Source organism: Jaculus jaculus, chromosome 5 (genome assembly GCF_020740685.1).
Source record: "Jaculus jaculus isolate mJacJac1 chromosome 5, mJacJac1.mat.Y.cur, whole genome shotgun sequence".
Classification (NCBI taxonomy): Eukaryota; Metazoa; Chordata; class Mammalia; order Rodentia; family Dipodidae; genus Jaculus; species Jaculus jaculus.
The window spans coordinates 34,545,431-34,559,764 of NC_059106.1; the positions used below are offsets into that span (position 1 = coordinate 34,545,431).

Below are 14,334 nucleotides of genomic sequence, written 5' to 3' on the forward strand. Positions count from 1 at the left end.
ATACTTTTGCTTCTGTCCAAGTCTGTGACATGAGCCGTATTTACAATCAAAGGATCTTGAGACGTAGGTCTTCCCCACGCTCTCCTCCAGAGGTGGGAGCAATGCTACCTTGGTGATGTGCTTTCGGTGGAGTCCTTCCTTGTTGCGCTGTGGGCGGGGCTTGGGTTGGAGACCAGCACCAGGATGCCACTTGATGTCTGAATTTCATTCTGTGCAACGGGAGCAAACACTGTGATTCCATTTCTGAAAACAGCCCTACTGGGTTGGAAGTGTGGCTGTGCCTCTGGCTTTTCCTGTGAACACACTTTCAGATTCTCTCCACTAACTCGTGTAGTATGTTCATTTAACCAGGTCTAAAACAGTCTTGGATTCTCCTGGGACACATGTTTGTAAATGGTCAATTTTGCACCTGTTATAAAAGAAAAGAAAGGGCTAGAGATAGGCCCTGGCAGTTAAGGTGCTTGCCTACAATGCCAAAGGACCCAGGTCTAATTCTTCAGGACCCACATAAGCCAGATGCAGAAGGTAGTACATGCATCTGGAGTTCATTTGCGGTGGCTAGAGGCCCTGGTGTACCAGTGTACCCATTCTCTCTCTCTAAATCTCTCTCTCTCTCTCAAATAAATAAATAGATAAATATTTTTTAAAAATATAATTTGACCTTCTGTGTACTTCTGCCTTTCCAGTTGGCCCTCACATTGGTCGTTACTGTGGACAGAAAACACCAGGGCGGATCCGCTCCTCGTCCGGCATTCTATCCATGGTGTTTTACACGGACAGCGCAATAGCAAAGGAAGGATTCTCAGCGAACTACAGTGTCTTGCAGAGCACTGTCTCTGAAGGTCAGTATTCATTCTCCTTGCAAAGCTCTGTAGAAAACATCAGCCATCATTCCTTCTCACATACCACTGTCCACATGAAGCACTAAAGAAATATTCTGTGAACCTGGGTGCCAAGGGATTTTGCACCTTTTTTATGAAAATATGAATATCGGTAGGAAAAAATATTTGGTGTGACTTCTTCATAAAATTGTATGGGAGCCTCTGCAGTTACGGGAGGAAACGGGAAATAGCTGAATAGTGCATGGAAACAATGAATGACCAGGAGGTTTCCCAGGCACTTAAACCACAGTAGGCAAGAATCATAAAAGGACAGGCTCCCATCCAGTGAGGAGAGCCAGTCTGAAGTAGCCGGTTGAGAATGCTGTCCCACAGAGGGAATACTATACTACTGTTGGTTATGGAAAACCTCCAGAGAAGCTTGTGATGGTTTTTGGTGTTCTTTCTTGCTTGAGTGAAGGAAGAAAGTTTTAATTTATGTTTTCCTATCTTCCCATCAAAAGAAGTGATGTGGGCTGGAAAGATGGCTTAGCAGTTAAGCGCTTGCCTGTGAAGCCTAAGGACCCTGATTCCAGGCTCAGTTCCCCAGGTCCCACGTTAGCCAGATGCACAAGGGGGTACACGTGTCTGGAGTTCGTTTACAGTGGCTGGAGGCCCTGGCGTGCCCATTCTCTCTCTCTCCTTCTATCTGTCTTTCTCCCTGTGTCTGTCACTCTCAAATAAATAAATAAATAAATGAACAAAAAATATAAAAAAGAAGTGATGTATTTTTATATCCTATCAAAAAATTAAATAAGGGGAGATGGCTCAGACTGTCAAGCACCTTTCTGAAAGCATGTAGACCTGAGATTGGATCCCCAGAGCCTATGTAAATGCTGGACTGGTGGCATGTGCCTATAATCCCAGCATTCAGGAGACAGAAGACTCCTCAGAGCAAGATGGCTTGCTAGACTAGAGTAAGGAGTGAGATCTGAGTTCAGGAGAGACCCTGTGAAAGCAAGAGGGATAAGCCAAAGGCAGAGACAGCATCATGTGTGTCATGGTCCCAGCTGCTAGCCTGTGCAGAAAGTTAACAAGCAGATGTGGGGTATCTGAAAAGCTCACTTTGACCTGCTCTGTGTCAGAGCCCCTGGGGAACACAAAAAGCCCACTGAATTTCAGAATCTTATATGCACTTAACTTATTTAAATGGTTAATCGATGCATGTTTGTACCTATAAACATTTGTGTTAAAAAAAAAACACTTAAGATTAAGTGTGAAACTAGTGAGAAAAAAACTTTTGGCATCATAAAACTTTATCTGTTAAGATAGAAATGTCAGAAAAAAATAGGAAATGTTGATTAGTGTACTATATCTGCTTTCCATTACTGTAACATAGGCATAAGTACTAGTCACTAGTTGCTGTGGCAAAATACCAGACAAGAAGAAACTTAAGTGAGGAAGGGTTTGTTCCTGTGAGGAAGGGTTCAGTCTTGTGAGGAAGGGTTTGTCCCTCTGAGGAAGGGTTCATTCCTGTGAGGAAGGGTCTGTTCCTGTGAGGAAGGGTTTGTTCCTGTCAGGAAGGGTCTGTTCCTGCTTACAGTTTGAGAGGGTACAGTACATCATGGCGAGGAAGGCATGGCAACAGGAATGTGAAGCAGCTGGCCACACTCAATCTATAGTTAAGATGCAAAGAAAGATGAATGCTGGAGCTTAGCTCTCTTTCTTCTTTTGAAACAGTCCAAGTTATACAGCCCATGTATACTGTGCCTATATTTAGGGCTGGTCTTAGTTCTTCGGTTAAAAATTTCTGGAAACACCCCCACAGACACATCCAGAGATTCCCTAAATGGGTCTAGAACCTATCAAGTTGATAAGATTAACCATCACAATGTAAGATTATCAGTTAACAAGAAAAAGTTTTGAAGGTTCTGGTCTGGGATTTGTTGATTGGTCCTGTGGCTTCAGAATGTAGCTAAGCTCACCATGGTGGGGGCATGCAAGGAGGCAAAACCACTCACTACATGCCCAGGAGCAAAAGAGAAAGAGAATAAGACAGGGTTCCAATATTCTCTAGAGAATGTCCCCAAGTGACCCAAAGATTCCTCACTTTTAAAAGTTACCCCACCTCCTAGTAGCTCAATCCCAGGGACTAACCTTTGATCTGTCAACCTTTGGGGACACATAGATCCAAAGTAAAGAACTGATATTTTCTGACTGGGTGAAAAATTTTCATTTAATCCTCAAATGCTTAAAAAAAAATTGGATCAACATTCTCCTAAATTAATCACATACCATTGTCATAAAATTGAGTATGATAAGCCTATGGAATACACATTCTGATCATTCCGAGTCAATGTTAGAAGTATTATGGTTTGTGATGTCAGACTGTGATGTTTGGGGCTGGGTAAAGCACATGCAGCAGAAGCCGGAGGATGGGTTTTCAGATCCCTGCACACACAGAAAGGTCAGATGTCATGGGTGGCATACACCCATCATTCCAGTGCTCAGAAGGGAGAAACAGGAGGATCCCTGGGATTTGCTGGCTGTCTAGACTGTCCAAATTGGGAAATTTCAAGTTCAGTAAGAGAGCTTCTCTCAGTAAATAAGGTGGCCAAGGGAGACATCAAGTGATAAACTCTACCTTCTATGCACACACAGGCATCTAATGTGTGCATGTGTGTGTGCATGTGTGCGTGTACACACACGCACACACACAACTGTGATGTTCTGTGGTAGCATAGCCCTAGTGGATGCTTTCATTTTTTAACAAACTCAATGAAGAATAATAATATTTGCAGCCAGTCTAGTGCCTGGGGCCTGAAATCAAGGTGTAAAGGAAGAAGTGGCCAGGATGTCAGTTGCAAGAAATTTGAAAGATAAACTTGAGATTGACTGTGCCTTGAGTATCAATTATGAGTATACATACAGTACTTTTCAGTTTTATTAGGTATTAGGCCAAATAAGTCAATATCAACACTTTATTTAAATACAGCTTTTGGTGTGTACCCATATGATAGATATACATACACATGCACTCAAATTTAGAAATAAATCATAATTTGGACCATTTCCTAATCACTTTCACATGCATTTTTTCACCCTTGACCTGCTTGTGAAAGTTATTCCTCATTGTTCTGATATTCATAGCCTTGTTTTTGATGTGTGTGTGTGTGTGTCTGGTATGTGTACATTTAAATGCAGTTGCATATCTTCAGAAGTCAAGGAAAACACTGAGCATCCTCCTCAACCTTATTTCCTTGAGACAGTGCCTCAATGAACCTACAGTTTCCCACTTTTTGGTTAGACTGCTGACCATGAAACCATAGCCATCCTATCTCTAACCGCCTTGCACACTGAGGTTACAGGTATGCACAGCCATGCCTGGCTTTTGATGTGGGTGCTGCAGTTCAAACCTTAATGCTTTCCCAGAAAGCACTCTTTCCTGCTGAGACATCTCCATAGCCCCAATTTTTTAAATATTTCCATTGATGAAAACATTTTCAGTTTTCCATAAGGCCCACATTGCTTTTTTTTTTTTTTTTTTGTCAGACTTTGACTGAATGAATGCTCCAGTTTGCTAGATTCAGAAGAGAACTCCATATTCCCTCCTGTATGTTTCAATGACTTTGATCCCATTTTTTCCCTACAGATTTCAAATGTATGGAGGCTCTGGGTATGGAATCTGGAGAGATTCATTCTGACCAGATCACCGCGTCTTCACAGTACAGTACAAACTGGTCTGCAGAGCGCTCTCGCCTGAACTACCCTGAGAACGGGTGGACACCCGGGGAAGACTCTTACAGGGAATGGATTCAGGTACATGGAATGACATGGGCGCAGCTTGGGCTGAGGGAGATCTTGGGCATCCAGAACCAGGCTACATGCCTGTGAGTGAGACAAAGGGAAGCCAGTCCCCAGAATCACCATTCCCTTCAGAATACAGTCACTGAGAGTGCCTTCAGATGCCCCCCTCCCCCGCCGACTCCTCAGACCTTTACATACGCTGTTCCCAAAATTCAAGTGCATGTACCACATTTCCACAACAACCACAGGACCTGATTTTCTTCCCCAAAAACTGCACATTTGCTCCCTACTTTGATATTCTCTGATTGCTTTGATGACCTGTAGGAATCCTGCCTGTAAGAAGTACATGATATCACTGTTTGCAGATACTGGCTTCTCTGTTTGTTCACTGTAGAAGGGAAGGCAGGACTGGCCGACATTTTGCATATAGTTCTAAATAGCTCACACTCCGTGTGCAATCTAGTTGAGGAACTCTGTTAACTTGATTTCAGGGTCAAATGAATTGTGCATAATTGTGTCTCTGTTGGTGGTATTATTGCTGCAGTACTTACTTGGTTCTGATATCCTGTCCCTGATATGACTACACACCCCCACTGATCCTCCTCCACCTTGTGCTCTTCCACTCTCGTCATTTTCCAGAAGCTTCCCCAGTATCATTCTGAGAGCCCAACTTTGACATGTGATGTCCTCCTAAAGGCCTGATACTTGCATTCATAACATTGGCACCTATTGCTCAATGAAGCAGCCATATCTGCATCTTTGGGTTGAGCCCGAAGAGGGGTTGCATGCCAATTAATCTGAGTTTCCTTTGCCAGAGGGAAGGCAGGGCTTGTCTGCCATTCATTGCTGAGATATAAAAAAGACTAACTCCCAGAAAGAGTCTCTAGGCAAGACAAAAACCCAAGATGATTTATCTTCTCCTTTCCATATCTATTGCTATTTCAGTCATTCGAATACAAACACAGACTTTTGTTTTACTCAGGAAAGGTCAATATTAGTTTAACATACACGTAAAGTCAAAGAGCCCATTGAGGGAGAATAAATTCATGCTAAACTCTAAATGTTATCACTGAGCCTGGTGGAGAGGATGGAAAAAGATGAGCTTTCACCTCAGGATTGCTGGACCTGTCTCCAGATGAAGCAGGAAGTGAAATGAACTTGTTTGTCTGTGTCTCCAAGGCCACAAGTAGCTCAGTGTGATTGACAGACATGCCTCTGGAGGAAAGCTTGCGTTTCTGCAGTGCTCAGCACATCTGTGTGGTAATGGAGCCCTACACTGGATGATGGAGAATGCTCAATAACAGAGGGCCCGGTGGTCCTTCAAGCCTTCTGAAATTGCGATGGTAGCAATCCTTCTGTGCAAGGCAATTCTGTATGTGAAGAAACGTGGAGACTAGCTGGGCACTGGGCACTCGCAGAGCATTTGGCAATGTGCCGGGCCTTACGCCATTCATGCAGTAGGCCTTATTTGATATTGCTGGAGAACACATCTAACCTTATCTCTCAGAAGGTAGTGTGGTCAGGAGAAACAAGATAAGATAACCAAGACTTGTCCCAAAAAGGTTTATTTCATTTGTGTTTGTGTGTGTTTGTGTTTGTGTGTGTGTGTGTGTGCATTCATTTGTATATGTGTGTTCACACGTGTGTGCATCCATGTGAGGGCCAGAGGTTGATATCTGGTATCTTCCTTGATTTCTCCTAACTTGACTTAATGAATCAGGATCTCTCACTTGAACCCAGAGGTAACTGATTCAGCTAGTCTAGCTCTCCAGCCTACCCCAGGGATCACCTGTCTCTGCCTCATGAGCACTGGGATTACAGGTGGACTGCTATGCCCATCTGCCATTTACGTGGGTGCTGAAGATCAGAGCTCAGATCTTACTACTTGCACAGCAAGCACTTTATCCACTGAGCCATCTCCCTGGCTACAAGGAAGTTTATTTCTTGTATACATTACTCTACCACTGGGCCAGCTGAGGGGCACAGCTTCCCACAGAAGCCTCAGGGAGAATCCAGCATCTGAAATGTCACCAAGGCAGGAGGAGAGCAGCAATCATCCTGACAGCTCCTGAGGTTCCCACATAAAGCAAACAATGCTACTCTGTGCCCAGAAGTGGCAGAGAGTCACAACCCACCCCACCTGTGCTGGAGAGAAGGCAGCTAACTATATTTGGTGAATGCACCAATTAGAACTGTGCCTTTCATCCACAACTTCCTATTAATTGAGTTATTAGGTAGCCTGGACTTTCTATATATGTGGTGTACTTATCCAGTCCTAATCTTGACACTGGGATGGAGCTATGCACATTATCCTCATTTTAAAATCAAGTACATGGCCTGGGAAGATCGTTCAGTTGGTAAAGTGCTTTCCTTGCAAGCATGAGGACCTAAATTCAATCCCAGAATCCAAACAAATTGCCAGGCATGGTGATACCTGCTTGTAATCCCAGTCCTAGGAAGTGAAGAGACAGGTGGATCTATGAGGCTCTCTCATGAGTTAGTCTAGCCCAAATAATAAGCTTCAGGCCAATGAAAGACTGTTTCAAAAATGTAGACTGAGCTGGTCATGGTGGCACATGCCTTTAATCCAAGCATTTGGGAGGGAGGTAGGAGGATTGCTGTGAATTGAAGGCTACCTTGAGATTACATAGTGAATTCAAGGTCAGCCTGGATTAGAGTAAAACCCTATTTTAAAAAACCAAAAAATAAAAATAAATAAAAGCAAACGTAGACTTCACCCAAGGAACATCACCCAATCACCAATGTTGTCCTCTGGCTTCTACATGAACTCACATTTGCTCGCCCATTCACACATATTCACCTGCACACATGTGAACATGCATACACACAGATTTCTAGACATTGAGGTTCAGAGAAATCCCTCAACACTGAAAGTCACAGGTAGGGACCAGGCTTGCAAGCAAGATTTCTTTCTAGTCGTAGACATTAAGATCTACCACATGGACACCAGGAACTTCCTTCCTCTCTTTCCCTCACCTGAGGACATGGGTTGAAAGCTAACTGTAAATCTGGACTGCAAGGACCTTGCTCCTCAATGGCTTTGAAAGGTGACTATCACCAAAACTTAGCTTCTAGTTCACCTTGAAGCAAAATGATCATTTATCCTTCACAGCTGAAAACTCATTTATATGCTTATTTCTGTGTTCATGGAGAGAGCTATTATCATCTACCATCACCTAATTATGAATAATTTCATGAGTTTCCTGCCTTTCTGTAGCTCCTTGGAAGTAGTTGGCTGGTTGTTTTCATTGGATGAATGTTTTACAAATTAGCCAACAAGTGCTTTGTAATTCAAACAGAGGGCCAAGGCGTGTGCCTTGCTCACAGCAGCAGTAGCAGCACACATACATTTCTATTTTTATGCACATGATTATGCAGATGACATTTGTCTTGTTTTTCAGCTTTTCCCCATTTTGCATGAAATATGCCCCACAAAACATGTTGCTGTAGCAACAACCAGGAAAAAATACTTGCATGTGTTAAATTAATAAAGCATCATTGGAAACTGACTTTCCTTCAAGACAGGAATGTCCTTCGATTTTCCATTGTTTTCTCTAGGAAATTACCAAGTGACATTAAAACAAAAAACAATGCATCGTTAGCCATGGATATGAACGTCCACATCAGTGCTTCCTGTGAGATCTATGTCTGCCAGGAAGCTTAAACACAAGGCAAGGAGCTGTTAGTCAGAGGGAACACGAAGGGAAGTCCTGATTTGAAGGTCTGCACACAGCCACATCCTGCTCACAAGGCCACTTCACATCCTTAGCAGAAAAAAAAGGGAAAAAAAAAATCTTGTAAATGATCAGAGTTGATCACACTGTCAAATTTGGTCATTCTTTCTTTCTTTTTTGTTTTTTGTTTTGTTTTTGTTTTTCAATGTAGGGTCTTTCTCTAGCCCAGGCTGACCTGGAATTCACTATGTAGTCTCAGGGTGGCCTTGAACTCACAGTGTTCCTCCTACTTGTGCCTTCCAAGTGCTGGAATTAAAGGCATGCACCACCATGCCCGGCTTTCTAGAGTATTCTATAGTCTTGTGTCTTAGAGCTCCTTAGCTTTTTATTAGACATTTTTTATTTCCTTTGTTTCTAGTTAAACAATAAAAGACTAGGTGTATCCATGCTATAGTAAAATTCTCCCTTTCAAATACACCACTGGTGCCTGCACCATTGGATTCATAGAAGTTGAGCTGCTTTTCCAATGGAATTCTGATGATGTAGTCTTCACTCCATTGACGTGCTCCCAGTCTATGTAGGGAACTACCACGCTGAGAGAACCAGCCTCATCTTTTTTGTTTTCCACTCTACAAAGTATAGAACATGATCTATCTGTTCAAGAGATATAATTTCATAGAGCCTAAGTGTATCCTTTCACATACAAAGCAGAATTTAATTTGTTAATTATTCCAATGTTTTATTAATGATAGTGTTCTTACTGTAAACAGATTTATCCTTCCTTTAATTAAAGCCCTTGGGAGCCCTTGGGAGTGTTTCCCTCAAAACAGCTGTGACTTTCCCTTATTAAAATGCCAGGAGACAAAGAAAGAAAAGAAAAAGCAAGAGACCCAAGGCTGGGTGGAATATGAACTTTGTTGATCCAGAGAAATAAACATGGCACTGGGGAGTAATCGATTACCACACCCTCCAGCGATTTCAGAAATAGAATTATTTGATAAACTAAGTCAGGCTGAAACTGCACTCTGCTCCAAATTGGAAGGCATTGTCTTTGGTGGGGAAAAAATTGAACTAGATTATTTCAGCCTCATCTTATTCCAGAGGAGAAGAAATAGGTTGACTTCTCAGCCACATCTTGTTTGGTTTGGTACATTGGCCTGTTCTGGGTAATTCCCACAGAAGGAAGGAGCCTCTGGGAATGGTCTTTAGCTTCAAGAACCCATCAGCCAGCCCCAGAAGCAAAATCTCTTCTCTCTTTACCATATTTTATAGTACATAGGCTCATTCTGAGGGGCAAGAGGAAAGTTCCAGAACAAAGGAGCTAGAGCTAATCTCTGGAGAAGTTTGGTTTGTTTCTTGTTGCTTGAGGTGGCCTTCTCAGTAAAGACTGAAGTGGACCATCCTGTCCCCCCTGCAGGAGCCTTAAAAGCAGATACCAGTAGTAACATGCACAGAGCAACCTGAATCAAAATAGCCCTAGACACAAACACACACACACACACACAGTGTCACTCTCTTAGTAATTCATGACAAAACAGCAAGTCCTCTCCTTATAGGCTCAACATGTGAAACTGGACAAAATCATCTAGGCTTTAGGGCACCTTGTGGATTTTAAGATAGTTATGATGGTCAAGGATAACGTGCAGTGGCAGGGTACTTGCCTAGCAAAGGTGAGGCCCGGGACTCAACCCTTTAAGTTGTGAGACCCGTTCTAACATGACTGTTGTACACTTTCCTCTACATAGCACCTTTTCACACACAGCTCCATGGTCATATACACCCCACAGTCATGGAAGCATGGATGCCAGGATGGGTGGAAATTGTACACCCACGTCACAATTTTGGAAAAGATAAAAACTTCTGGGAAAGCTCAGGACTTCCTTCCAAATGCCTGGGAGGCAGTCCAGGCACTGAATGAGAAGCCCCAACTGTAGGCAGTGCACAAATCACACTTTTGTTTGTTTGTTTTTCAAGGTAGGGTCTCACTCTAGCCCAGGCTGACCTGATCTGGAATTCACTATGTAGTCTTAGGGTGGCCTTGAATTCATGGTGTTCCCTGCCTCAGCCTCCTAAGAGCTGGCACTGAAGGCGTGGACCACCCTTATCCCCCCGCCACACTCTTGGTTAGGTCTCACTTTGGGACTCAGTGGAGTTGACTTCTGTTTACGTCTTTGGCAGTTTGAATTGAGTTTCCACTTCTGTTCTTCTTCTTCTTCTTCTTCTTTTTTTTTGACAGAGGAAAGAGGGAGAGACAGAGAGACAGAAAGAATGGGCACACCAGGGCCTCCAGCCACTGCAAATGAACTCCAGATGCATGCACCCCCTTGTGCATCCGGCTAACGTGTGTCCTGGGGAATCAAACCTGGGTCCTTTGGCTTTGCAGGCAAATGCCTTAACCGCTAAGCCATCCCTCCAGTCCTCCACTTCCCATTCTTCAGAGATAAACTGGACAGATACCTTCAGGCCAGCTACTCAGAGAAAGAAGTCACCTTAGCAAGGTCTTAAGGCTTAACTCTTCCCATAGAGACTAGACTCCTTCCCTGGTCCTTCTGGATTTCCATGCCATAATCTTTTGCCTACACTGTCCCCAAACATCTCCATCAATAACTGTGGGCTGTTGTGACCAGCAATGCCCACAGTGGTCCTATAATGAATAAAAGTTTGAATTGTCCCTTACAATTTGGCAAGATTGGAGCCCAATCATAAGTTAAAGCATGGAGCTGACTTCAACAGCAAAAATGGGAACAGCTAGATCTCCATTAAGAACCAGATTGAATAAGATAACTCATGAATCTTTGGGAACTGTTTCTTCTCACAATATTACTATACTTTTTTGTCATCTTTTAGATAGGAAAGTGAGAGTTTTCTTATTCATTTGGAAGAATTTTATACTTGAAACCCTTGTTTTTAATCTTTAGAATCACCCGAAATTGAAGTCATTGATCTTAAAGCTACAGAATGCTATTTATTTTAACAAATTGTATAAAGTATTTTCTTTCTTCTTTCACTTTGTGGACAAATCATTCATTCTCTGCTGTTGAGTGTGAAATAGGCATCTCCTATGAAATCACTTTTTATTTTTCAAAAAGCTGCCAGTTTCTAGCAGATTTACAATCAGTAATGCTGTACTCAGAATCACTTCCATCTGCTAAATTGACTAATCTGGAATGCATATAGAGCCTGGTTACTCTGACTGTAAACACTCTGTGTTTGTAAACCAGCCACTTCAGGGGGTGCATTAACTCATTCAGCTCATTAGCAAATTGCTGAAATTACAATAAAATGATACTGTACAAATCTGTAACTAGAGAAAGGACAAAAATAGCTCACAGGGTTACCTAAATGTCGAATGATGCATGTAAAATAGAGTGTTAGTAAATTTAGGAGAAATACAGCTGTTCGGTTGAATGTGTATTCCCAGGTGTGGTGCGGTGTGTGTGTTTATTGCAACTAATATTAACGTTTTAAACATTCATCTGGAAGGTACATAATTTGCTTTAAAAAAAATTCCCTAAGGTGAATTTGGTTACTTCCCCTGAATCTGCACTGATTTTTGCTTTCTCCATAAACTAAATGTTTTCCTTTCACCCGGGAGCTTTCACAGGTCTTACACCTGAGCCTGAACTTCTACCCAGGAAGTCAGTGACAAAGCCTCCTGCCCTACTGACTCAGCTCTCCTAAAGTTGTCTCTGGGACCTTTGCTTTTCACATTACAGGAGGTCATTTGAATTATCTATTTAGGGAGGAATAAAACTCAGAATCCCAAGAGCTTATTTTTTTAAGGGGCACTTGGTTTGGGGCAGCATATATGACAGATAATTATTTCAATATTCTTAACCAATTGCTTTGTCATGTAAAAATTATCAAGCTGATCATTTTGGTCAAGCTGAGTGTTTAATCCAGTTTTAAAAATAAGACAAATAGGGCTGGAGAGATGGCTTAGTGGTTAAGCGCTTGCCTGTGAAGCCTAAGGACCCCAGTTCAAGACTCGATTCCCCAGGACCCATGTTAGCCAGATGCACAAGGGGGCACACACATCTGGAGTTCGTTTGCAGTGGCTGGAGGCCCTGGGGTGCCCATATTCTCTCTCTCTCTCTCTCTCTCTCTCTCTCTCTCTCTCTCTCTCTCTCTTTAACTGTCTGTCACTTTCAAATAAATAAACATAAAAAATAAAAAAAAATAAAAAAATAAGACAAATAATTTTATTAATTACTAGTTCATGTCTTCATGCCATCAAGAACATGTGTAAACTTTGAAGACAATATTGAATGAACCACGATGGTTTATATAGAATTACACTTCAAAATAAGTTGTTTGTGTAATTTGAACATTCCATTTTGCTCACACTTCAAGTTTCTTACTATATTAAGCCCGTATGTATTTAGAACCCACATTTGTAGTTATATGCTTCAAGAGAATATATTTTTTTAATTTCCTGAGATGTCTCAACTCTAAGTGTAGGACTAAAATAGGTACAAGCATCATGTTGTCTTAGTTTGCACGAGTTCCGAGATTGGCACGAGCAGAGTAGCAACATGATGGCGGAGTCTTGTTGCTCTTGTTCCCCTCAGTTAGGAAGATATGCAGAGGAGGTGTGCACCCTTTCAAGGGTGCCCTCCTGGCCCCCACTTTGTTATGGATGAGTAAGTGATGTCTATTACATTGACCCATTACAGCAGAAGCCATGACCCTAACACATGACTGGACGATGTGTGGAAGAGTTTCGCAGTCTAGACAGCACTTCATCTTCAGATAGGTGGTCCTCGGCTCTAGGGAACGTCCTGATGTTGTAGGCCTCTGGGTAGTGTCTCTGGACTCTGCCCAAGAGAGGCCTGTACACTTGCTGCCTTCATGTACACGTGTGTGTATGTGTGTGTGTACACATTACTTCCAACTACCCAAAAAAGAAGTGATATCAGTACTTCAAATGTTCATTACTGTGGGATAAAATAGCCCTCAACTGAAAACCACTGGTATAAAGGATGCTCAAATCCCCCTCAAGTCATGTTTTAAATTATGAGACTTTTGAATGAAAAGTATCTTGTTGCTTGGGGGCTTGTTTTTTTTTTTGTTGTTGTTGTTTTGTTTTGTTTTTTTCTGCTGTTGCATTGTTTTGATTTTTTTTTTTTTTTTGTCAATCCCTTCTAAGCCACTTGGAGCTACTATTTGAACAGAAGTATGTCCTCTTGTGTTCCAAAAATATAGGCGTGTTTGTTTACTTTATTCAGGAAAATCACATCACAACCCTTCTCGCTTATTTATCTTGAGCAGCTCTATTTTTAGTTTTTTAAAGTGAGCTTTTTTTTTTTTTTAGCTAAGCAAATACAGATGTTATTTTAGACAACTGCACAATTAGGCTCAAAAAGTACAGCGATAAGGATGGGCTTTAGGACTAGAAACACAAGAATGAAAATTGTGATTGGCGGGATAGGCAAAATGAGGCTAACATTTGCTCTTCACCCATGAGCACTGTGGGCAGCTGGGCTGTTTTATAGGTTTTATACAGTATGTAAATCAGTAAGTTGACTATTGGTATCATTTAACTTAAATTGCTGTAAGTACAAGGAACCAAAGTTGCAAAGACTGCCTATTGTTTATTAATTTATCTTTTCATGACAAAATAATATTTCATTTCCATTTTGTAACCTAAAGAACAACCTATTAAGATCTATCAGTTACCAGGCAGCTCCAGATCTGTGGACCAATGAGGAGGAAAGGTTGAGGTTTCACATCTGTTTTGGGTGAAAAGGCTGTTCTTGTCTGCGGTATTTAAAATTTAAAGAACTTCTGTTATTATACAATTGGGAATCCTCGGGGAATAAATGTTAATGAAATCCATAACATGAACAGATTTTATGATAGCAGTTTTCAGAAATTCCTTTGGTGGAGTTTGTTGATTTCTGTACCATTTACAGACTCTGTTAATGTCCATATTTAGGAGCAAGGGCTGCATTTATGCAGCGTGTCATGTAACACACCCACTCCTGAGCATTAAATAACTTTCAGATTGTAGT

The 14,334-nt window shown here is 41.8% G+C and overlaps 1 protein-coding gene across 3 annotated transcripts in view; it reads left to right on the forward strand.

Annotated features, from left to right (window-relative positions):
- Window positions 1–14,334, forward strand: part of Nrp1 (neuropilin 1) — a 153,072-nt gene that overhangs the window by 72,869 nt on the left and 65,869 nt on the right. For all 3 annotated transcript variants that reach the window (XM_004659780.2, XM_004659781.2, XM_045150937.1), the window contains exons 5-6: window positions 687–842; window positions 4,471–4,637. In XM_004659780.2, the coding sequence (XP_004659837.2) occupies window positions 687–842; window positions 4,471–4,637 (323 nt within the window). The remainder of the gene's footprint in view (window positions 1–686; window positions 843–4,470; window positions 4,638–14,334) is intronic.